This window comes from Notamacropus eugenii, chromosome 1, assembly GCF_028372415.1.
Source record: "Notamacropus eugenii isolate mMacEug1 chromosome 1, mMacEug1.pri_v2, whole genome shotgun sequence".
NCBI lineage: Eukaryota > Metazoa > Chordata > Mammalia > Diprotodontia > Macropodidae > Notamacropus > Notamacropus eugenii.
Window position 1 is genome coordinate 409,122,786 of NC_092872.1, and position 26,818 is coordinate 409,149,603.

The 26,818-nt window shown below is 38.2% G+C and overlaps 1 protein-coding gene across 1 annotated transcript; it reads right to left on the reverse strand.

Moving 5' to 3' along the window:
- Positions 1 to 947: 947 nt before the first annotated feature.
- On the reverse strand, positions 948 to 26,816 carry GRPEL2 (GrpE like 2, mitochondrial). The gene is made up of 4 exons (XM_072631017.1): positions 26,733 to 26,816; positions 13,204 to 13,357; positions 9,102 to 9,183; positions 948 to 6,178 (listed from the first exon to the last, which is right to left on the reverse strand). The coding sequence occupies exons 1-4, from the start codon at positions 26,807 to 26,809 to the stop codon at positions 5,823 to 5,825; spliced, it is 669 nt and encodes a 222-aa protein (XP_072487118.1). The 5' UTR covers positions 26,810 to 26,816; the 3' UTR covers positions 948 to 5,822.
- Between the last annotated feature and the right edge of the window lie 2 nt (positions 26,817 to 26,818).

Here is a 26,818-nt window from a genome sequence, read left to right on the forward strand (position 1 = left end):
CTCTGGAACGTCCTTTCTCTCATATGAGCATCCGGTTTTGGCCAACCGAAGACCTCGGAGGTGAGGTAAGAAGACTCGGGTGGCCCACAGGCCTCTAGGCCTGGCAACTATTAGCTATACAAACAGATTTAAAGATCTGAGGTCAAAACTGTTCTGAGTTACTAGCCAGGTAAGCAAATAATCAACAGATAGCAGTGTCACAGAACTCAATGGAAGAGAGAAAGCCAGAATTATAAGCCAGCTTTCTGACTTCTACCTTAGTGCCCAAGCAAATATCAGTAGTTACTTAATATTACCGACCAAATGACTATACCTCAACTTATCACATCTAACAGATGCCAAAAGACATCGTGACAGTAGAAGAGATTACAGAATACATGGCAACCCTTTAACCTAGACATCCTCCAGCAAGGCATACACCTCAAGGAGAGTCAATACAGAAAGGGAGATTCCATATACATATTAATAGCAACCCTTCTTGTTACAGCAGAAAAACAAAACAAAGGAAAAAAACGGAAATTGAGTTGACATCCACTAACTGGGTATCACCTTAATAAATTATGTAAATGAATGTACATTACTAGATTGCAAGGATCAATGAATATGAAACCTTCACAGTAGCAATGGTCCCTCTTTGAAGAAGAGGAACCACAAGTGGGGAATAGTGTACATGTTGGCAGACACAACTAATGCTTTGATTAGTTTCACTGAATTGTCTCTCCACCCACCCCCCTGTTTTTTTCTGAGGCAGTTGGGGTTAAGTGACTTGCCCAGGGTTCACACAGCTATTAAGTGTCAAGTGTCTGAGGCTGGATTTGAACTCATATTCTCCTGACTCCAGGGCCAATGCTCTATCTACTGCACCGCCTAGCAGCCCCTTTCCCTTCTTTTCTTTTAAAATCTTTGCTGCAATGGAAAAGGGAAATGAAAATAATATGAACACAAAATCAACAAAAATAAAATTTATTTTGAAAACATTTTAGAAATCAAAGTAGCACCAGGTATTGAATCAACATCAAAATTATTTAAAGGCAGATTTATTCAGGATATTCTGAGGATATTTAATCCCTTGATTTTCACTGTTGGATTCTGCTTCAGTTATACCATGATGATAATCATCAATATCAATAGGGAAGAACATTCTTTAGCATGAAACTTAATATTGGCTACAGAAATTATTTTAAATACATCCAGTTATGTGGCATGCTCAGGTCACTGGGTAAGCACAATGTCATCATAAAGGAAGGGGTCTTAAGAATCCAACTACTCAATTCCCTAGTATCCTTTCCCCAACCTGTAAGAATTTGCTACTTTCTTATAGCAATTTTTTACACTAAGTCCAAAAAGCTTATCAATGTTGTAGAAATAATTCATTAAGAACACTTAGACAACGCTCTTGCCTCTAAAGGATTAAAATGTGTACTTCTGTTCAAGGCAGGGACTATAAGGTTCATAAATCTAGGAAGGAACCAGGTCAATTTTATTGACATTGAAAGCTTTATAAAACTGAACCATGATTAACCAGAACCCTATTATCTCACCTCTGACTCTAGCTTTAAAGAAAAACAAACAAACAAAAAACTGAATTACAAATCAGAATCCAACAATACGTTATTTACAAGAAACACACTGGAAACAAAAAGACACACATAGAGTTAAAATAAGGAGGAGAGAAAGCCAAATCATAGCAAAACAAAAACATAAGAAAATTTCATTTTACAAAACAAATCCTTGGGTTTAAGTGGAGGTTACAAAACTCTCAACTCTCTCTAGCTACATCTGTAGTTCTATAAAATGACCACTAGTTCCCTAAGGCATAGAAGCATTCACTCCAAGTTGTTAAATCATAAAGAGAAAAGGCTGTTAGATGGTATAGGAGAAAGAATACTGGATTCTCATTCATGATTCTAAATTCATTTAGGAAGGGAAAAATCAAAAACCATAGTCAATTTAAGCTAGAAGAGTACTAAATTAGTCAACTCCATTTCACAGATGAGAAAGCTAAGGTCAAAATGAGGAATGACTCACCAACTGTTATACAGAAAATTAATAGTAAAGCCAGATTGGAACTCAAATCTGATAACCGTCAGAACTGTTGTTTATTTTTCTGCTTTTTTTTTTTAACCACTAGACCCTGCTACCTTCAGTATAATTCTTACAAGTTCAGTCTTCATGCCACAAAAGATGCTGAAACCTATATCTAAAGACAGAAAAAAGGTACTGATGGTACCATGGAAAAGTCTGAAGATTTGAGGCCAGGTCCTTGTTCCACTTCTCAATAGCTGTTTAACCTTAAGCAAGTCATTTCAATTTTCTTGACCTTAATTTATTCTTCTATGAAATGAAGGATATGGATTAGATGTGCTTTAGGGCCCCTTCAGATCCAAAATGTCTGTGATTCTTTGAGCAGGTTGTGGAAATGGCCCATCCAGTAAAGAAGGCCTCGTTGGCAGAGGGTCACATGCTCAAAAATTAATGGAAAGAGAAAAGCAATGTAACTACTATTTGTTGGGATTGGAAGCTCAATTCCGTGTGGACGGTCTCGGGCGGGTAAAAGTGGGACTTCTAAATCTTAGAGTCTTACGAGGCCCTCCATGAACAGCGGGGATTCAAGAAGGTCAGACTGAGCTAGCTCGGCTAGCTCGGGTATTTCCGCCTCTCCCCGGGAGATACGTGATGGGTGGAGTCTCCCTGCCCTCGAGGTCGTCCTGGATCTGGGCACACTATTGTTATCTAACAGCATGGTATTGAGATGCAAACTGTGTGGCTGAAGGTTAAGTAGGATTGAGGAAGCCTGAAAGCTCTCTTAGCACGTGAGGAGCCAAGAGGACAGTAGGCTCCGCTTTTCTTCTCTTCTCTCTCCCCTCCCCCTCTCTCCCCGCTTGTACTTCTACTTCCAATCCCTTAAGATCCTAGCCTCCTTAGGAAATCTCCCCCTCTTCCTCCTAAGGAAGAGCTCCCCTGCACTTGTAACTAGACCCTGAAATAAAGCTCAACCCTTGTTCGACTCTGGAACGTCCTTTCTCTCATATGAGCATCCGGTTTTGGCCAACTGAAGACCTCAGAGGTGAGGTAAGAAGACTCGGGTGGCCCACAGGCCTCTAGGCCTGGCAACTATTAGCTATACAAACAGATTTAAAGATCTGAGGTCAAAACTGTTCTGAGTTACTAGCATTACCAACCTAATATCCTTAAGGAAGAACAAACTACATAAAAAGAAAAAAAAATAAGCTGCCTGTGACCCAACTCTGCCACAAACTATTTTCAGTTAAAAGCAGGCTAACTTTGGAGGGATATGTAAGTCCAGATTAGACATACCATCACTAGGCTCACATGATATGTCTTCCATGAATTTGGTTACATGACCTGGCCTAATCTAGAGGACTTGTGATTGATTATCTAATTCTGTTCTTTAGTGACACAAGAGAAATGGTCAGAAACAGGGCAGGTTCATGAAAAACCTATAGTAAGAGAAGTTCAGGAACCTTATTTCCAATAAAAAGCACTTAGAATATTAAAAGTAGGAGCCTCAGAGGGCACCTAGACCAACCCTTAACCCCCTTACAGTATTCCCAATAGTATTATAACAGGCTCTGCCTGAAAAACTCCATAGCCACCTAGCCGTTTCCTGAATTATCACTCACTCACTCTGTTTTAGGACAGTTCTAAAAGTAAGGAGATGAGTTCCAAGTAACTGGAGGTATTCAATAGAGCCTGGATGACCACTTTGCTAGGGATACTGAACAGGTGGTTCATGCTTCAAGTAGGGGTTGGAATAACTGACTCTAAGGTCCCAATAATAAACTCTAAGGTCTCAATTCCCAACCATGCTAACAGAGTTTTAGCGTGGCTGGAAGATTTTCAAGGACTGAATCTACATTTCCTCTGATAGTAATGTGGATTAACTCCCATAATGTTTGCCTTCTATATCTTAACTCATCAAGTGAAATGAAAAAAAAAACAAAACACCTGCAACCTTTTCTAAGATGATTATGATTATTAACTTCTGAAAGACATGGGTTGGCCTGAGGTTTCACCTTATATCCTATAAACTGAAAAAAATGATAAAAAATGGCAATAGTCAATGTTGGCAGGGTTGTGAAATAGTAGACATATTAGTAAATACATTACTAATAGAACTGTGAAACTTCCCATTTTGGAAAGCAATTTAGAAAAATCTTCATATACCCCAAAATATTTATAGCAGCATTGTTTGTGATAAAAAGAACTGGAAACAAAGTAGATGCCCATCAAACGGAGAATTGTTGAACAAACTGTGGTACATTAATGTAACAGAATATTACTGTGCTGTAAGAAATGGTATCTATGATGAATACAGAGAAACATGAAAAGATCTACATGAACTGATGCAGAATGAAGTAAGTAGAGTCAAAAAAAATACACACAATAACTACAACAAAGCAAGTTACAAGAACAACCACATGCAAAAAAAATCAAAAGTGAATGTAACAAAATTATAAAGCTCAAACATGACTTGAAGAAAGAGATATAAGAGGACATTCCCAAATCACCCCTCCATGGGAATGGGAGATCCACAGGTATTATACATTGCACATTTTTTAACTTCTTCAATATATGGATCAATTCTGCTGATTTTTTTTACCTCTTTTTTTTTTGTTTGTTTTTAAATTATCATTTGTTATATGGAATGGCAACCCTGGGAGAGGAAGGGAAAGGAATACTGGGGAAAATTATGATAATGTAAAAAACAGAAGACATTAATTAAAAACTTGTTTAGAAAAAGAAAACCAGGAAAAATTTTAAATGTCTTCTGACTGAAAACAGAAAGACATGGGTTGGAAATCTGTAGTAAGGGAGGAAATATTCACCTCTATGAGATCACAGATCTACTAAATTATTAAGTATAAATATTTAAAAGAATGAAAAGGATGATTTTTTGCATTTCAGGTAAAATTCACTTAGATCAAACTCTAACATGTTTTCATATAATCATGGAAATATTAGCACTGGTAGGAACCTTAGAACAGACCGTCAGAACTAAAAAAGGGAAAAACAGGTCAAATTAATTATGAGGAAAAAGAAATAATCAACTGATCAGTAAGTTAGAACATATACTATCAGAATCAAAAAAAGATCTCAAAGCTGGTTCTAATTCCCGTAATTTTATAGATGAGGCTCAGTTTTATAGATGTGCAAGGTCACATCACAGAGGCAGAATATATAACAAACACATCTACATATTCGTGGCCCAGTACAATTTCCATTAAGGTAATTTTGAATTGCTATCAAGGAAGATAGGGAAGTGGGAAAGGGTGGGAGTGGGACATATCACAGAATTAAATTCAATTATAAACACATACCATATCACACTTTGTTCTATCTTTCCACTTAAAAGATACCAGTGTACCATTATTAATAAATAACTTTCTCCAACAAACATTTTAAAGAAGGCCAATGACAGGGCTTCTGATAAAGTCAAAGAAAAAGTTACATTAAAACATCTAAAGTCATAATACCGAACTTCTATTCATATGGTCATAAGATTAAAGCTGTAAAGTACCTTAGAAACTGTTGAGCAAAAACCCCTCATTTTATAGCTCAGAAGTAATATGACTCATCATTGTCAAAGAGCTTTATATGTCAGAAATGAAATGGAAATGCATGTCTTCTGATTTTCAATCCAAACAAGAATGTATTTTTTCCACTATACAGATTAAACTCAAAATAGATCAAGCAAAATATCCCAAGTATAATACAAATCTGAGTAATAAATAAAGGAAACCAAAGGGGCTGTGTTCTGTGCAAGAAGAATGTTAATTTACCTTGGTCCCCAGACCCCATCATTCCTGTGTCTCAACAGCTACACCCACTTGGGCAGGTCTTATGGTTCGACCATGAAGTTTGTAGCCATCCTGGGTAACAAGTGTCACTGTGCCTGGCTGCACTCCATCAGCTGGTATGTGACAAACGATCTCATGGTCATATGGGTCATACTTATCACCAAGGGGGGTCATTTTCTCCAGGCCATGCTTAGCAAATACACTCTGCAGCTTAGCCTGGAGGAGAAAGAGTCCTTCAAAGACCTTCTTGAGGGTTGGCTTTTGGTCCCCTGGCTCTGCTTCCCCAGAGCTATGCTTGGTGGCGTCCTCCAAGATATCTGCAATCTCGACCAAATCTTTGCAGAAACTCTGGATCCCTGGGGAACAATCAAACAAACGGCAAAATTTTCCAGACTTACTAGATTATCTTAAAGGCTACACACTCACAGAATCCAATCTGTTTAGAGTTGAAAGGAATCTCAGACGTCAGCAAGTCTACCCCTCCCATTTCACAGATCAGGAGTTTAAGTGACTTGCCCACCAAAAATTAACCGAATAATTAGTAGAAAATAATAATAAGTACTAGAAACAGAATTTGAACCCAAGTACTGATACTAAATCCAGGGTAATTTCTTTGATAAGAGATTGAAAGGAACTAACTCCAAAGAGAGTAAAGAGTACAAACAGGGGCCAGGGGAAAAGTGACATAGAACTAAGAATCCAGACTGGGTTTCAAATCCAGTGCTTTATCTACTCGATCATAATACTTTTTTGGTTACTTTTTAAAAGTAGGACTGGGACTTCATTAGTGTAGAAAATTCCTGGTGGAAAACTCCCTCTACCAATGCAGATGAGCACCTTCCTGCTATTATCCCCGTATTATAATTGAGGAAACTGAGGCAGATAGCAGTTAAGTAACTTGTCCACGGTCACACAGCTAGTTAATTGTGTGAAGGCAGATTTGAAATCAGGTCTTCCTGAGGTTATTGTAAGAATCAAGTGAAATAATATTTGTAAAATACTTAGAACAGTAGTTAGCACATAGTAGACAATTAAGAAAATATTTTCCCCTTCTTTCCTTATATAACATTTTCAAGTATTACAAGATACATATATATGTATGCACATGTGTATGTGTATATACATACATACGTATGTATATAAAAAAATCTCTTCTGATCCTCACAACTCTGTGAAGTTAGTATTATAGGCATAATTGTCATTTTATGAATGAGGATATTTATAAAGTATTTTATTCAGCTCTGTGTTTTCCAACTCATTAATTTCATCCCTGATCATCATAATCTTCATTTTTCTTTGCTTCATTATTTTATTCCTTTTCTCATTTCCTTAAATGCAGGTAGTTCAAGCATTGTATGGCTTTAGCTACTTCACACAAATTTTGATTTAATAATTATATATTCTTTTCTTTTTAGAATCTCATCATTTAACTCAGGTATCACTGAATAAGATATTTATAAAACATCTGTGTAAACTTGCATCTTTTTATTATATTGATTTTTGCTTTTAATTCTGTTAGAATTTGTTTTAACCATTGATTTAGCTATTATCTACAAATGTATATGAAATGCTTTGCCCTAAATTAACCTCAGAAAACTATGACCATAAAACTGATCAAATTTTATGAATATTCCATATGAATCTGAAAAGAAAGTAATAATTTTTTGCATTAAGTTTTCAACATATATAACTATTAAGTTCATCATGTTGTAACTTTTATTTATTATATTCTGCTGGTAGGGTACTAAAGCTTCCTATTAGCATCACATTACTATATTCAAAGATTGTAAAAGCTGGAAGGAACCTTGGAGATCATCTAATATAAACTCATCATTTATCTGATACCAGTTATCATAAAAAGTGCTAATGTGATCTTAGACTACATTATTAGCAGGATATTGTCCAAAGTAACAGATGTGCCAATCCAACTGTTCATTGGCCTGGTCAGAGCACATGTGGAATACTGTGTTCTGTCATGGTGGCCACATCCTAGGAAAACTGACTAACAAATTGGAGCTCTTTCAGAGAAAGGTACTAATGGAATTCCAAAAAACAAACCATACCATGTAAGACCCAGGTGAAGATGCTGGGGATATTTAGCCTTGAAAGAAGAAGACTTATAGGGGTATACAGCTAAAGGATGGTCTTGTGAAAGATGAAGCAAATTTGCTTTGCTTGGTCCCAGAGGTCAGAATTATGACTAATAAGAAAAAATTATAGGCAGTGTGTTTTCACTTCGATTGATAAAAAATCTTTCAATAAAAAAAAAACTGTTCAAAAGTGGAACAGGTTACTTTGTAGTTAGTAGTGAGTTGCCATCACTAGATATCTTAAGGTAGAAGCTAAATCTTCACTTGCAGGATGCTCTATGAATGAATGAAAAAGCGTTTATTAATGTCCCAATATTGTGGGACAAAGAATAAAGACCAGTCCTAGGATAAAAATACAAGCAAGCAAGGCAGTCCCTGCTTGCCCTTGAGCAGCTTATATTCCAGTAGGGAAGACAACACCTACAGGGAAGTAATGGCCAAAGAAGAGTGCTTTGGAAATCAAAAGGAATCAAGACTGAACTATAGGTAAAATAACTGGTATATCCTTTCCAAGAATTGTGATGTTCATTCGATTACTGTTCTCAGGGTCAGAGTTGGAAAATGGGGGTGAGATGGGAGATGTCTATGTCTATGTTGTTGAGGGGATTATAATTCAGGTACAGCTGGACTAGCTGAGGTATCTTTAACTCTAAAGTTCTAAGTGATCCCTAGGTTACCATAGCTAGTAGTTTGGCAGAGGCATGAAAAGAAGCCAGATGTTTCTGTTACCATTTCCACTATATTTAGTAGCATTTCCACCATACCATAGTGATTCATGGTAATATATAAAACAAGATGCTAGAGAGATAAGTATAGGCTAACATGTGCATTGAATGTATAAAGAGGGGGCATGATTTATCAGTGATAGGAATGACTTCATGTACTCTGTTCAGATAGTGGGTGGCAATTAGTCATCATCAGTACTGTTAGAAGAACAAATGATACCATGTACCTCAAATAAAACCGTAAGATTTTACAAAATGAAATCCAGGAATATTATACTTAAGGATGCCCAGAGTTCTTTTCAAATCAAATATTACAAAAAGCATAAATAATAGAATGGAAATAGATTATAGATCAATACAATCTGCTAGAAAACTCACTGATTTTATTCTGCATGAACTGCAGAACTGCTAATAAGCTGCTCTAAACAGAAAGGTATATGATTATGCACAATGCTTCCACTTACCAAATATCTTGGCATCTTCCACAAATTTCTGTGTGCGCCTCCGTACATGTTCAGAATCAGCCAGAGCTTTCTGGTATCTTTCCTATACAACAAAAAGAACGTCAAAATGATCAAACTACAAGTGCACATAACTAGAAAATACACTTTCTTAGCTCTATATGGTACACTTTTGTCAAATGCATGTTTGCTTTATAATCTTGCATTCGTAAGGGAACTTTATTCAACTAGCCTAATTACCCAGCCTGCTTCAGGCTGGTGAGACCTAGCAGCTTGAGCTGGAGGGAGGGGATTATTAGAAAAGTTCAGAAAGAATAAATGATGGATACACAGAATATAATTATACTAACCTAGGTGTGCATTATCTTGCGTCCTTAAAATTGGTATACTTGTAAACTAGTACTCAAATAACTTCTTTAATCTCCATTATAAGGTGCCACCCAAGGGAAGAAGGAGAGAGAAAGTAAAGAAATGCACCTCTCAAAGCCAATCTGGAGCTCTTGAATGACCTTCCTGTTTTTGAACCTCATAAATGCCATGGCATATTCTAAGATCAGGAAAAAAAACTAGGGCTTAGGGCACCTGTTTGATAGAAAGTACATATTTTTTTGCTGTACCCTCTGTGTTAATGTTGATAAAATATAGTTAGGTAACTTTTCTGAGCATTAGTTGAGTTTCTCTCCTTTGAATATTACCCAACGAAGGAACATATTCTACAGCATCACTGAGATCGTCATCTAAGGTACCTTATCCTATGTACATAGTCTTGTTTGATAGAAAGACTCATGGAAATAATTGTAGAGGACTGGGCATCTGACTGTATATAACGATTTGAAATAGGGGCAAAAGGGAAATAGGTAAGAAGTAGGAACGCAGATGATACCTGTCAACAGGAAATCACTTCAAGAAACAAATGTGAAAAACTGGGTTTATTACAAAAGAAATGAAACTGCATGTGAAACCCTATTCAAGCAGAGTTCACAATCCAAATAGAAGCTTGCATATTCATGACATTACAACAAAGAAGGGAAGAGAGATAGCAATCCCCTCCCAAATGGGAGGGGCATAGCAGGAGGAAAAGAGAAGAAGGAGTGGAAGAGGACTAATTTTCTCCCAAAGGAAAGGAGAAATCATCAATAAGATGGCAAAAGCAACAATCTTTTTCTGTGGAAACTAGCAAGTCAAAAAAAAGAAGTTCAGGGAGTCCCAGGAGCTCCTTAACATATATGACACCACAATTTGGAAGAGAATGAGGGCAATGACAGAAGGAAACAAAGAGTACATGATTTTTAAAATATCAGCTAGCTATGGGACATCCAAGAGCTAATATGTAATTAGATGTTGGTGGAAAACAAAAATAGTTAAAAGGAAAGGGACTTCAACCTAATGAAAATCAATAAGATAAAATCCTTACTTTTGCTTAGAGCAAATTCTGAAAAAGGCCAGAGTCACAGAATGTCAGAGCTGGAAGAACCTTAGAATGTGAATTGTCAAGGAAAAGGGAGGGACCTTAGACCACAAAATGGTAGAGCTTTAAAGACTATCCAAGCACAATTACCTTAGTTTTCAAAAAAGCAAAAACTAAGACCTAGAGAAGTCAAGTGACTTCCCCAAAACAATTAGTAGCAGAACTAGGACTGGAACCCAGATCCAGTCCTTATTCAGAATCAAAATCAATCCAGGACAAATAAGTAAAATGTTTACTCCCTTCCTACTGCATCCAGATACCTAATCTACTTTCCATACTTAGAAATGTCCAGAGACTGATTTCAGTTGACCTGTCACCATAGTCCATACCTTTCCTATTGACCCTATTTTGTCCCCTTTTGCCATTAGATGCTGCCCAAATGTACTGTTTTCCAAAATGAATGACTGCCCATGAACAACCCTTCCATCTAACCTCATCTCCTCCACAAGTTATGGCTACAATATTTGCAGCCTCCCAAAGTCAGAGGATTAAAGTAGTAACAACAACGGTCTTTCCAATAAGTTCAAAATAACCTACTCTGGCTTTTAAAGGTCTGTGCTTCCACCTGACTAGAAGTTCACCAGGTATCATGCCCCTACCCTATTTCCCAGATGCAGAGCCCTTTCAATTTCAATTAACTCTTGGTACTAGGACTTCAAAAAGAGACAAAACCAACTGGCCTGTCAAAACATAACCAAATACTTTGCTTGGAAAATGCGTTTGAAATGGATTTGAAAACGGATTCTTCTGCTAAAACCTGAGAGGCTGGACTTGGATTCAAAGTATAATTCTTGCTTTGAAGAGCCATAATCATATCAATGTGTAAATTTTCTCCACCAATGCAGCCTAAAACTCATCCATACCTTCCTTGGTGTAGTGCATGAAGTCCTGGACTTGGATTCAGGAAGTCCTGGGTTCAAATTCTATTTTTCACACTTACTTGTTATTTATCTATGGGCAAACAACTAACTTCTCTGAGTTTCAATCATCTTATTTTTAAAATGGCAAAGATAATATACATAGTTTCTATCCCCAAAATGAAAACTGAAATCAAGTTGAAAATCAAATGGCACGACATAAAGCACTTCACAAACCTAGAAATGCTATATACAATTATTAACAAATATTAGCCATTCTGTCTCCCTGATACCTTAGTGATCATGAATAAGGTATTTAAGCTCTTTAGACATCAGTTTCTCCCTCTGAAAAATGAAGATGTTCATCTGAACTCTAAGATCCCTTTCTAGCTCTATAGTCTTGAAAAAACTGCAGTGTTAAAATGGTTTCTGATTACATACAACAAAAACAGTTCTTCTATGTCATTTAAGGTCTACAAAGCATGTTCCTCACAACAAAACTGAGTTTTTTGTAGTAGTAGTAATTATTATATTGGAAATTAGTATAATCCCTTAGGTTTACAAAGTACTTCATATACATCTTATCTCAATTCTCCCAACAGCTTTATATATAAGATGTGTCATTACACAACTTACAAGACAGTCATTACAAATAATATCCCCATTTTACAGATCAGGATGATGACGGTGAAAGATTAGTTGAGTTGCCTGACTATAATCACACAATTAGTAAGTATATGAACTAGGACTAGAACTTAGATTTCCTAATTCTAAGACTAGTATACTTGAACAAATAGATAAATTAAAAATAAAAGCATCCTTCCCTCACCCCTGCCTGACTTCATAAATGTAACAAGCTTTAGAAGTTCATGAGAAATGAAAGGTTAGTCATAACAAAAATTTACCCAATGAGTGAGAAGTTAAAGCTGGTTACGTAAAACGTAAAAGGAGGAAGCAGGTGACTGAAAAGCACTTATTCATATGAGTACTTCTATTCTGATAGCCTCAGTTCATTCCCACTGCAGTAGGTCATTATGTATGAGTGGGACAGTATTTTTCTAAACATGAATGTTACCTCTAAATCCTTTTCTCTCTCAAACTCCAACCTCCTGACCCCACCCCCATCCATTTAGAAAAGCTTTTATGATACAGATAAACTTAAAGAATAAGATCTAGTTTTTTTTTAACCCTCTTGGTGCTGAAGACTTCAGACAAATGAGATACTCCAGAGGCCTCCAGGAACATGCCCAGAAAGCTGGCCATGGGAATTAATAGGGGACTCAGGTCTAACAGCAGAGTAGTCTGAACCATGGGTTTGCAGTCAGAAGAGCTGGGCTCAAATCCTAATTCTGTAATTTGACACCTGGTCTAAACTTGGGCAAGTTGCCTCTCTTCTAAGAGTTTTGATTTGCAAATCTATAAAATGAGGATGTACTTGATGAACTCCAAGATTCTTTTTAGTTTGACTCCTATGATTCCATACTTTATGATCATAAAGAACCTTACCTACATATCTCATGGAATCCTCACAACAGGGCTGTGAGATAAAATAGGGAAAAGATTATTATCTCCATTTTACAGATAGGAAAGTCAAGATTAAGAGGAGGGAAATGATTTGCTGAAAGCCCACAAAATAGCAAGTCTTAGAACAGACTCTTCTAGGCATTAAAAGAGAACTGTGAGTAGCTAATTAGTGTAAAAATCAAGCCTCAAAATCAAGATGAGCAAAACCTTCATTCAGCTCACAACGGATAACAACAGAATCCTATTTAAGACTCACAGTTAAATCCCGGACTTCCTTCTGCAGTCGAAGGGCTTTGTGTTCCAGAGCTTCTTCTGCCAATAAGGGGTCTGGCTCAACAGGAGGGTCAGTAGAGCCGCAGTCTTCTCCAGCACTACTCTGGGCAGCTGTGTTGAAGGCAGGTGTCCAGCCTCTGAAGTGAATGCACAGAAAAGGGATACAGCAGATGGGTGTGAAAGATCCAGCCTTGGGCCTAAGTATTTGATGAACTATTTGCTTCCTTCTTGGTAGTTCCTTTATTGCTGAAGAGATTCTTGCCTTTGCCCCAGGATTTTTCCTCCATTACTAAAATTACTTAATTTCATCTCAAAGCATTATGTCTCCTGTACCATCTTGGTCCATAAACCACCTCACCTCCATAATTCACAGATAAGCCACTCTCTCTTGGGCTGCTGTCACCATATATTGATGCAATTCTAGAATGCACAGCTGTACTCCTTAACCATATTTAAGCCATCTTGGTTTTGATTCAATTATAAACATTTATTAAGTACCTACTATGTGAAAACTACTGTAAGAACCCAGAAACAAAGACAAAAATTAAAATCACTGCTCTACAGTTTACATTCTCTTAATGGGATACAGTACATATACAAATATATAAAAAGTACTTTAGAGAGGAGAAAGTGTTAACAACTCTAAGAATCAGTAAAGGCATCAAGTAGGAGGTAGTATCTTACCTTTGCTGTGAAGGAAACTAGGGATTCTATACAATATGGGTAAATAAGGAGAATGTTTCATATATGACAGATCATAAGTGCAAAGATGGAATGTCATTAGGGTAACAGCTATCAGGTCAGTTTGAGTGGAACAGAAAATAAATGAAGGGGAGTAATGCATAATAAGGCTAGAAAGTTAGGTTAAACACATATTGTAAAGAGCTTTAAATGCCAAACAAGGGATTTATATGATGGATGGTTTGAAGATGGGAAAGCCTGGAGACAGTTAAAAGGTTGCCACAATTGTCCTGAGAAGACAATTAGAATCTGAACATGGGGCAGGGGTCCTATATAGCTAGGAGAGATGTGGTAGTGATAGAACTGGGAAGATATGTCTACTCATTGATATGGAGGTTGAAGGAATGGGAAGAGTCAAGGATGATGCCAAGGTTTTGAACTTTGGTAATTGGAAGATTGGTGGTATCCTCAACAGAGATGGGGAACTTTAGAAGAGGGAGGGATTTTGAAGGAAACAAAACACATCTCTGTTTGGGACATGTTGAGTTTTAGACGTCTTTAAGATATCTAAGGGAAGATCTCCAAGGACTAGACATCAGGAAAGATTATCAATGAATACACAGATCTGAGACTGATCATCACAGAAATGATCATCGAGGGGGACAGAGCCAAGATGGCAGATTAATAGCATGTACTTTCTAGAGCGCTGCCCCTAAGCTCAGCCAAATACCTGTAAAAAATGGATCTAAACAAATTATGGAGCTGCAGAACCCATAGAATGATGGAGGGAAGCAAAACTCCAGTCCAAGACATCCTGGAAGGTTGTAGGGAAGTGTCTATCACGCCACACAGGGGGCAGGGCACAGGGTGCAAGGCGCAGTCCAGCATGGGCTGCACTGGCACAGACAAGACTTGAGCAGGCCTGTGGCAGTTACCAAAGTTCAGGACCCCAAAACACTGAGGACAAATTGAAAGATCAGTGGAAAAAGGACCACTGTGGGAGAGTGGAGTGGTAAGGCCCTAGTCCCAGGGTGGCAGAGGTAGAAGAGGGCAGAGGAACCCACAGCAGCAGCAGGAGCAGAGACAGCAACTGTTTCTGGAGCTCTAGGCCCACAGATTGTAGGGGGATCAAGTGCCTGACAGTACAACCCTCACCTGCACTGGAAGCAGAGATCTACCTTGACAAAGAGCTCAAAAGTCAAGTAAATGGCTGGGGAAATGAGCAAAAACCGAAAAAATAATCAGACTATAGAATCTTACTTTGGTGACAAGGAAGACCAAAATATGCAAACAGAAGACAACAAAGTCAAAGCTCTGCATCCAAAGCCTCCAAGAAAAATATGAATTGGTCCCAGGTCTTCAAAAAGGATTTTGAAAATCAAGTAAGAGAAGTAGAGCAAAAACTGGGAAGAGAAATGAGAGTGATGCAAGAAAATCATGAAAAACGAGTCAACTGCTTGCTAAAGGAGATCCAAAAAAATGCTGAAGAAAATAACATTGTAAAAAATAGACTAACCCAAATGACAAAAAACATCCAAAAAGCCAATGAAGAGAAGAATGCCCTAAAAACCAGAATTGGCCAGATGGAAAAGGAGGTCCAAAAGCTCACTGAAGAAAATAATTCCTTAAAGATTAGAATGGATCAGATGGAAGCTAATGACTTTATGAAAAATCAAGAAATTATAAAACAAAAATAAAGTTATGAAAAAAGAGCAGATAATGTGAAATATCTCCCTGAGGAAACTGACCTGGAAAAAAGATCCAGGAGAGACAATTTAAAAATTATGAGACTTCCTGAAAGCCATGAGCAAAAAAAAGAGCTTAGACTTCATCTTTCAGGAAATTATCAATCCCCAAGAGATCATAAAAATGGGAAAGGGTCCCATATGTACAAAAATATTTACAGCAGCACTCTTTGTGGTGGCCAAAAACTGGAAATCAAGGGGATGCCCATCAACTGGGGAATGGCTGAATAAGTTGTGGTATATGCATGTAATGGAATACTATTGTGCTATAAGAAATGATGAACAGGAAGAGTTCAGAGAGGCCTGGAAAGACTTATATGATCTGATGCTGAGCAAAAGATGCAGAACCAGGAGAACAGCAACAACCACAATGTGCAAGAGTTTTTTCTGATAGACTTGGAACTTTGTAGCAATGCAAGTTCTTAAAAAAAATTTCCCAGTGGTCTTCTAAGGCAAAATGTCTTCCACATCCAGAGGAAGAACTATGAGATTCAATCACAGAATGTAGCAGATCATTTTTTGTGTGTATATTATGTTTTGGTTTGTTATATGAATTCTCCCATTCATTTTAATTCTTCTACACAGCATGACCACAGTGAAAATGTATTTCATAGGAATGTAAGTGTAGAACCTATATAAAATTATATGCCATCTCGGGCAGGGAGGTGGGGAGAGAGGCAAAAATAATAATCTAAGTTATATGGTAGTGATTGTAGAATGCTCAAAATAAATAAAATTAATTTAAAAAAAAGAAATTATCACAGAAAACTACCCTGATATTCTAGAATTAGAGGGTAAAATAAATATTTAAAGAATCCACTGATCACTTCCTGAAAGAGATCCCAAAAGGAAAACTCTAGGAATATTGTAGCCAAATTCCAGGGCTCCCAATTAGTTGACAAATCTTCCCAGTTCTACCACTACCACATCTCTCCTAGTTATTACATATGATCAGTCCGTGCTCTATGTTCAGACTCTTATTGTCTTCTCAGGACAACTGCAGCAGCCTTTTAACTGGTTTTCCAGTCTCTAGGCTTTCCCATCTTCAAACCAGCCATAATATGAATCCTTTATTTGGCATTTAAAGCCCTTTACAATATGTATTTAACCTAACTTTCCAGCCTTACTATACATTACTTCCCTTCATTTATTTTCTGTTCCACTCAAACATGTAGCTGTTACCCTACCTGACATTCTATCTTTGCACTTATGATCTGTCATGTATGAAGCATTCTCCTTATTTACCCATACTGTATAGAATTCCTAATTTCCTTCACAGCAAAGGTAAGGTACTATCTCCTACTTGATGCCTTTACTGATTCTCACAGAGGGAAATAAGGGAGAAAATACTGCAAGCAGCCAGAAAGAAACAATTCGAGTATTGTAGAAATACAGTCAGGATAACATAAGATCTAGCAGCTTCTACATTAAGGAATCGAAGGGCTTGGAATATGATATTCCAGAAGTCAAAGGAACTAGGATTAAAACCAAGAATCACTTACCCAGCAAAACTGAGTATAATACTTCAGGGGGAAATATGGTAATTCAATGAAATAGAGGACTTTCAAGCATTCTTGATGAAAAGACCAGAGCTGAATAGAAAATCTGATTTTCAAACACAAGAATCAAGAGAAGCACAAAAAGGTAAACAGGAAAGAGAAATAATTAGGGACTTACTAGGGAACTGTTTACATTCCTACATGGAAAAATAATATTTGTAACTCCTGAGACTCTTCTCAGTACTAGAGTAGTTGAAGGGATTATATACAAAGAGACAGAGGGTAAGTTGAATAGGAAAAGATGAGATCTAAAAAAATAAAATTAAGGGGTAAGAAGAATATATTGGGAGGAGAAAGGGAAAAATAGAATGGGGCAAATTATCTCTCACATAAAAGAGGCAAGAAAAAGCTTTTTCAATGGAAGGGAAGAGAGGAGAAGTGAGAGGGGAAAAGGTGAACCTTACTCTTCTCACATTTGGCTTAAGGAGGGAACAACATGCATACTCAATTTGCTATGAAACTCTATCTTACACTACAGGACAGTGAGGGAGAAGGGGATAAGCAGGGGGCTTGAGGGGATGATAGAAGGGAGGGCAAATGGGAGAAGGGCATAATTAGATAGGGTCAAAAGAGAGAATAGAATAAATGCAGGGCAGGATAGGATGGAGGGAAATATAATTAGTCTTCCACAACATGACTTTTATGAAAGTCTTTTGCATAACTACACTTGTAAAAAATATATCAAATTGCTTGCCTTCTCAGTGGAGAATGAGTGTGGAGGGAGGGAGAGAAGTTGGAACTCCAAGTTTTAAAAATGAATGTTAAAAATTGCTTTTACATGCAACTGGGAAATAAGATATACAGGCAATGGGGCATAGAAATCTATCTTGTCCTCCATGAAAATAGAGGGGATGGAGATAAGAGAAGGGAGGAGTGTGATAAAAGGCAAGGCAGATTGGGGGAAGAAGTAATCAGAATGTGTGCTGTCTTGGGGTAGGCAAAGGGGAGAGATGGGGAAAAAATTTGGAACTCAAAATCTTGAGATTGAAGAGACCAGTTTTAATTGACAAGCAGGATCAGAAGTCAGATTGCAAGGGATCAAGAAGTGACCAGGAAATGAGGAGAGGGAGGGAAAAGTAGCATTTGAGTTGCTTTGCTTGGCCCCAGAGGGCAGAACTGAGATAAGCTGATGGTATCGTGGGGTAGCCAGTCTCAAATTAAAAACAAATAAAATTTCCTAACAATTACAGCTATTCTATAGTGAAATGTAGTGTTTTCTAAAGTAGTTAAAGTAGTTCCCATCAATGAACATCTTTAAGCAGAGGCTAAATGAATGAACAATAAAGCATTTGTTAAGTCCTCACTATGGGCTGGGTACTTAGTGCTAAGCACTAAGGATACAAGTACTACATTGAAATCAAAGTCGACTGTAATTCATGTTATCATCGTCTGGATGTTATGGTTCTCTTCGAAAATGAAGGACAAGCACAACCTGTGAGTAGACCAAGCTGCCTGAATGGAGACCTGGCTAGTTGGGTAACTCATCTTGTCCACATCCTCTCTTTCCTCTCTAAAGGAAGGTAAATTTGGGGTTTACTGGCTAGAATTTTCTTTTTTTTCCTTCCTTTCTTTCACAAAACCTTAAATCCAGTTCACTGGGAAGCTCACAGATTGGACCACAATAGGTCCCTGCTCAAGCTCCACTTAATGGCTGTATTTTGGGCACTCCTATCTTAGAGTGAATTTCCATGACAACTGTTACTCTTTGGAACAGCAACCCTGAGGGTCTTACCCTCCCAGCTTGATTTTTTTTTCTTTTTTTCTAATTATAGGGGCCATCCCTTGACTCATTTCTTAAAGAGGCTTATTCACTGAATGGGCATTACTTCACTCTAAGTGAGTACCTGAAAGGCCTTAGCCTAAAAGGGTCAGGGTCTCCCACTGCATCCTGGGCTAGCTCGTCTTCCTAATGAATATCTGGTCACTGGATTCACATGGCTCTGGAGGAGAAAGTGAGGCTGGTGACCTTGCACCACCCCCCAACCCCCACTCAAATCAAAGTCAACTGCAAGTCATGTCACCATTTCCCTGATGTCATGGTCTCTTTGAAAATGAAGGACAAACAAAACAAGTACTACAAGTCAGCTCTTGTCCTCAAGTAGTTTACTGGGGCACAACATATAAAGAAGAACTGGCGATAACTGAGGTAGGAATGATTCACGCTTGTGGCAGAATGGTTTGGGAACGGCCAGCAAATAAATGGAGACCTGGATCTAGATAAGATAAAAAGAAACATCACCTAGCAGAGCCCAGCATCATAAAGGCAACATCCCAGGTTTTCATGACAGGGGCTGTAAGAATTGCTAAAGTGAAGGCACTATGGTCTGGAAATGGCTAGAAGATCTCACTTGCCAGGAATGCTACAAAGATTCCTACTCAGCTAATGCATTAGCTTGAATGACCCGAGATCATTTTCATTTCTGAAATGCTAAATAAGAGGGGCAGCACAGCATAGTGGAAAAGCACATAAGTTACAGAATCAGAGGACCTGAGTGTGAATCTCAGTTCTGCCATATTATTTTGGTCAAATCACTTAAACATTTACTTGAGCTGTAGTTTTCTTATTTATGAAATGTCTGATTAGAAATTCAAATAAGATATTTGTGAACAGTACCTATACAGGAAGCTCTGTATAAAAGCTAGCTTCCATGATTATTGTTATTATTATCCAATACGACTGAACTACCATTCAAGGCTCTCCACATCTGGTACTACCCTGCCTTTCAATGCTTTATTTCCTAATACTATATGTGATAGGCTGTAATCCTGCCAAAGTGGCCTACTCGATCAATCATTTAATATGTATTAAGCACCTACTATATGCCAGGCACTGTGCCACGTGCTGGGAATACAAAAAGAGGCAAAAGCAAAAGACAGTTTCTGGCCTCAAGCACCTTACAGTCTAAAGGGGGAGACAACATACAAACAAATATGTATAAAGCAAGCTATACAGGGAATAAATAGGTAATTTTAACAAAAGGCATTAGAATTAAGCTGGGTTGGGGAAGACTTCTTGTGGAAGATGGGATTTTAGTTAGGATTTAATGGAAGTCATGTAGTCTGTAGTCAGAGTGGAAAAGGGAGAGCATTCCTGGAATGAGGGATGGCCAGAGAGAATGTCTGAAGCAGAAATGGAATATCTTGCTCATGGAACAGCCAGTAGGCCAGTGTCACTGGATAGAAGAATCTACGGCAGTGGGTAAAGGTGTAAAAATCCTGGAAAGGTAGGAGAGGGCTAGGTATACTTTTCATTTCCCCTACACACTCAAACCAAAGACCAGAAGATTTTAGGGTTACAAATGACTAGAGAAATCAGTTAATCTAACCTCTTTCTTTTACAGATGAAGAAACTGAGAAGTGGGGAAATTATGTAGCATAGCTGGGATTTAAACTCAGTTTTTATGTCTCCAAAATTCAGCTCTTTCAATTACATGCCAGGGTCAAATTAGATAACTCTCTGTCCCAGCAACATGCCATAACTTTGAGCCTTCATGTCTTTTACTAAAATTGCTCTATATTCATGGACTATTCTCCTCCCCCACCTTCACATCAATCGAGCTTCTACCCAACTTTAAATGCCAATTCAAATGTCACCCTCTCAAAGAAGTTCCCCAGCGAGCTAAGGACTTTCCCTCAGATCTCACACAGTGGATTGTCCCTCTTCAATGGGTTCTTCATGTAGTTCTGTGTACTATAGTTATCCATGCTTCGGTCTACCCTACCACACTGCTGAAGCCAAATGACACAATGAAAAAGCCTCTAGATTCAGACTCAGAGGACCTATATCCAAATCTTGGTTCAACAAGTGTTATAGAATCTTAGGCAACTCATCTCTGGTCTCTGAGATCTGGGGTCCCCAGCCCAAGAACAGAGATTTTGCAGAAAATTATCTCTAATGTCACTTACAGAACTAAATTCTATATTCCCAGGATCAGATCTTAAGGGCTGATAGGGATAATATCATAAAACTATGGCATGAGCTACACAACAGCAGGAAATGTGATTAACTTTTGGCCTTAAGTTATCTAATGTTTTATCAGTGAATTGAAGGAAGACATTAACACTGTGGCATGTTTCACATTTACAAGTATGTTTCACATTTACAAGTACAGAAAGCTGGGAATGACAGTCAATACACTGGATGACAGTAAGAATCCATACAGATCTCCAAAAAAAAAAACTTAAAAAAAAATTTTTAATTTAAAATCCCCCCCAAAAAACATTTCTCTACAAAAGATTTTCTATAATCTCCATTTCTTACCATTTGCTTTTTAAAAAGTATAATGAAGTCTATGTTACTTTCAAAATTGTCCTACTTCTGAAATTCCTTCCATTCTCTGTTCATTTTAGTAATGTTATAACAGCCCTCTTTTTTCTGCATCACTATAATTCTTTCCTCTCCTATCTCCCCCACTGAAAACCTAGATGAAAAGAAAAAGAGAAAAAAAAAATTGTAATATATACAATAATAAAGCAAAATCCACAGTGGCCATGTCCAAAAACATGTCTATTTCTGCACCTTGTTTCCATCACCTGTCAAGAGGTAGGTAATATGCTTCATCACAGGTTCTTCTTGAGACATGGTTAGTCATTGCATTGATAAGAGTTAAATCTTTAAGTTCCTTTTCTTTATAATATTGCTCTCCTTACATAAATTATTGTCCTGGTTTTGCTTGCCTTACTATCTATCAACTCGTACTATCTAGGATTCTTTAAAATGTTCTCTTTCAACATTTCTTATAATGTAATAAATTCATATACCAACTTCTTTGGCTACTTGTCAATCATCCAACAGAAAATCCAAGTTACCCCTCTAAGTCTGTTCTCCCCTGCTTTTATTCCCCATTCAGGATCAGAAAATCTGTTTTGCTTGTGACTATTCATTCTCTCCCCCTGTATTAACCTCCCTCTTAATAGTTTTCTTCTCATCCCTGATTACTCTCTGTGGAGTTTCATATATTTCTACAGCAAACTCATTGTGTGTTCAACCCTTTTTTATCTGTTTAAAAGTGAGGTTCTTCTGATTCTCATTCCCCCAAATATTTTCTCCATGATTGCACACTCTTCTTCTCAAACACTCCAGTTATAAGAAATAACAACTTCCACATCCTTTCCCCTCCTATCTATAGTAGTGTATTCATTTTACCTTCCCTTCCCTTTATCTTCTTAAAACACTTAAAATATCCACCCCTTCCTCCATCTCCTGGGAACTCAGTTTTTTTTTTTATCTACATCTTTATCCTTTGAGACATTAAGGTTCTGAAGGGACACATTTATTCTTCCTTTATTAGAATGTTAGTACTACACCATCATATAGTTCTTTACAATTTTTCAAATAAATTTACCTTTCTAAATTTCTTGACCCTTTAATTTGTATTTCAAATTTCCTACTCAACTCTGATCTTTTCATCAGAAATGCTTCAAAGATCTCTTTTCCTTTATAGATCCATTTTTTCCCCTGTAGGATTATACAGTTTTGCAGGATAAATTATTCTTGGTTGTAAGCCGATCTTTTGAAATATTGTATTCCAAGACCTCCAGTTTTCAGTAGAAGCTGCCAGGTAGGTCTTGTGATATTGACTGTAGTTCCTTGATGTGAACTTGTTCTTTCTGGATAACTGCAGTGTGTGTGTGTGCACACCTGTGTATATGTATATTTTATTTTGACTTTGACATTCTTGGGTCTTTTCCTTTGGAGATTCCTTTGAGAAGATAATCAGTGGATTCTTTCTATTTTTACTTTGTTTTCTGGTTCTAATATATCTAGGTAGTTTTCTTATATGATTTATGATTTCATGAAACATAATGTCTACCCTTTTTTTTTTTAATCACGGTTTTCAGGGAGTCCATATTGCCTTAATTTATCTAACCTTGACCTATTTTCCAGTTAGTTGTTTTTCATATCAGATCTTACATCTTCTATTCTTTTAGTCCTTTGATTTTGTTCTTTGGGGGAATCTCTAGATTCGCAGTAATTCTTTATACTGACCAACACTGTCTTTGATTTTATTCTTCTTTCCAGCTTTAATTTCTGAATTGGAGCTTTGCTCCCTGCTATAGTTTTAGATGGGGCAGTCGTTCTTGCTTGGTCTTACCCTGGATCCACTGAGTTCTTGTGCTGCCCTCTACCTCCCAAGATTAGGCACAAGATCTTTTAGGTTCAGAAGACTGAAACCTCAAGGCCCTCTCTGGCATCACAGGGCAGAGTTTTAGGGATGGAGGCCCTGCACCTACCTGGACTATTGGGAGCAACTCCCTCCATGCTGGTCACTGCTATTGCTCCTTTCAGCTTTTTGGGTCCCCACTACGGGGTTTTTTGACTACCTTGGACTTTCTCAGGGGAACACTCTGCTCTTATAGCCTCCAGAACACTCTTACAGGCTACATGTGCCCTGTCTCTGGCAGCAGAGGCTCCCTGCTCCTGAGATGGCTTTCTTGGAGGGTCTTCTTTCCTATTGCCCTTAAGGCTTCTTTCTGGCTGATCTCTTGTACAGGTCTGGTGTAGAAAAAGTCACTTATTGCAGTTTCTCATTGGATTTCTTTATCATTATTAAATCCTGTGTGAACTTCAGTGTTTTGCTGGAACAGGTAAGTGGAAGCTCAGTGGTCTGCCTTCTGTTCAGTTAGTCATCTTGGCAGGAAATCCCTATGACACTTTTCAACATGCATTTTGTCACACTGAAATTTCTAAATATTATGGACGAAGTGGACTTCATTGATTTTGGACTGGTCAAAGAATTTTCATTCAAGCAGCTTCAGGAGAAGAACATTCATCACAGTTGCAGAATCTTAGTGTTGTAAAAAAAGTTCTTCTCTAAGTTGAATAAAAGCTGATCATTTTACAGTCTTTTACACTGTACTGGGAAAACAAAAAGCAAGAAAATGGTACAGATTTATGTCAGCAGGGCATAGTAACTAAGCTGTGGATGAAAATAAGTAACATATTAAAAGGATATGATTATGGCAAGTTTTATCAGATGCATAACAGTTCTAACTAGAACAAAGTTTTCCAAGGAAAAGAGAATTTCCCATATTCCTTCAGGGCTCATGAGTTAGACCTATATAATTCCATTTATAGTTTTATGTTTATAATTTTTTGATGTTGAACTAAAAAATGCAAATAGAATTTATCACTTAGAATCACTGCCAGATGAATTTCTAGTTCTGATATAAATTTATGCAACAAGGAAATAAATAGTGGTTGAAAGAGGGGAGGTAATAAGAATCAATGGTTGGCTTGTCCTTGGAGCTATGTGAAGTAACAAGAGGACACCAAAATATGTTTAAAACATGAAACTTCCTCAGAAACATCAAGCATGAAAAGAATTATCAGTATGTCTATAGGTAACTCAAAGTAATTGTTCTTTAGTAGGATTGCAATTTAAGCATATTAAATGTACTTTTGGGGTAAAGATAATAGCAAAGTTGGGTGATAAAACTATAAAAAACTGATGTCAAAAAAAGTGATTCTAGGGGAAAAAACGTTGTAAGCCAAACACTGGTTAATATGGAAAATGTGCTATTACAAAACATTTTGTCAGTACAACATGTTGACATATTACCAATATTCTTTATTTGAAGAAAAAATTTCCAAGAGTCCATGAGGCTAAATCTATGGTAGAATATTGGTGGGTTCTCAAATAAAGCAAAGGATGAAAAATTCTGAATAAGAGTTGAAGTTGAAGGAGACTCACTGAAATTATTGCAAAAATTGACAGTGTAATTTTGGGGAAAATACATTCCATAAAATCACCACAAAACAGTCAATGATTTCCTTAAAGCCTACAAAGTTATTGGGTATAACATGTCATTCAAGATCCATTTCTTGAATTCATACTTGGACTTCTTCCAAGAAAATCCAGGTGCTATTATAGTGATGAACAAGGGTAATCTTTCCACCAAGAAATCTCTACATCAGAAAAAGAATAACCAAGCTAAGTGGAATAAAAACATATTGGCACAATATCGTTGGATGCTCCACAGGCAAAAATACAACAGGAAATCATCAGTACCAGTACCTACATTTTAGTTGAATTAAGCACCATTTTGCTCAGACAAAACATTTTTAAAATAAAACTGAAAAGAAGTGACCAAAAAAACCAACTTAGTTATATTTAAAATCACAAAGAAAAAATACTGTAAGGTTAAACTATTTTCACCCATGTAAGAAAAAAGTTTTTGTTGTTGCTGTTATCTGTATAACAGAGCAAATACAAGATGCCATTTTATAAGAATAAATATAAAGTCTCAAGCCATATGGTGAGCATGCTGGGTGTGAAGTCAATAAGATATTATTCTAAATCACACTGAACCTCAAGAAAATGCTATTCCAAACCTCTTCTCTCTTTAAGCCTTCACACTTCCTTCCTTCCTTCTCCTCTCCCTCCCCTATTTCTGAGCTGAGCATCTCTCATCTCTCACTTTACTGAGAAAAATAAGGCCATTTCAGTGAGCTCTTCTCATCTCAAAAGCCCTTGGTATCCTACATACCAGTGACTAGCCCTGAAAACAGTAAAATCCTCACCCTATTACCCTAGACACCAACCCTGCTTCCAGGACCATTTCCTTCTGCAGTCTTTGGGATGCAACTTGGAAATCTGCAATAATTTCAGTAAGTCATCCAACAACCTCTTATCAGCAGCCACAGCAGACCCTGGAAAGTCCTAACCACCCAAGTCCTTGTCACCATCAAATGACTTAGCATCAGAACCAGGGGGATTTTTTGTGCATGGAAAAGACCCTAAAGAAGCTGCATTACATCTGCTTTGCCAGTGCATCAGGAGGACTGCTGGGCCTTTGAATGGAACTTGCTGCTGCAGCCAGACCGTCTGCCCTGTTGGAACGGGAGCCACTTGAGAGCCGGGAGCACGTTCTCGGCAATTCTCTCCGTCGTCCTAATCCCACCCTTTACAGGAAGCCTTCCCCAACCCTTCTTAATGCGTATGCCCTCCCTCTCTGATACATGTCTTATACACAGATGCTGGCATGCTGTCTCTCCTCCATTCCACTGTGACCTCCAGGAGCGCAGGCTGGGACAGGAGGGGCCTTTTCTTGGGACTCCTGGCACAGAGTAAGGGCATAATAAATGCTGGTTGACTGACTGATGCTGGGCGTGCTCTCCAACTCACATGATCCACTTGACGGAGGAGGAAACCTAGGCCCAAGAGGGAGGCCTGGAAATCGATCGCCCAGGGCCGGTCCCACGTGGGCTCCAAGTCGGGCTCCAGGAGCGGTTCAAATCCATTCAACCAGGGCGGGAAAGAGAGAGGAAACGAGTCGGGGGGTCCAGCTCGGTCACTTACGAGGGGCCCGAAGCAAACTCCTTCTGCCTGGTCCTCGGTTTCCTCTCACGTCAAACGAGGGAGTTGGCCGGAGGTCCTCCGAGGTCCTTGCCCGCTCCGGACCCAGGAGCCTCGGCTCTAGGGCAGCGCCGGGTTTGTCCATCTCTGGCCCCCGCCATCCCCGCCCTCGGCCCCAGCTCCCCTCGGCCCAGCTAACCCCCCCGCCCGCCTAAGCCCCCGAGTTACCTGCCCGGGCCGAGGCCGCCGGGGGCAGCCAGTCGCTGCAAGGTCCGCGGCGCCGCCCGGAGCCAGCGTGCGGCCATGTTCCAAGA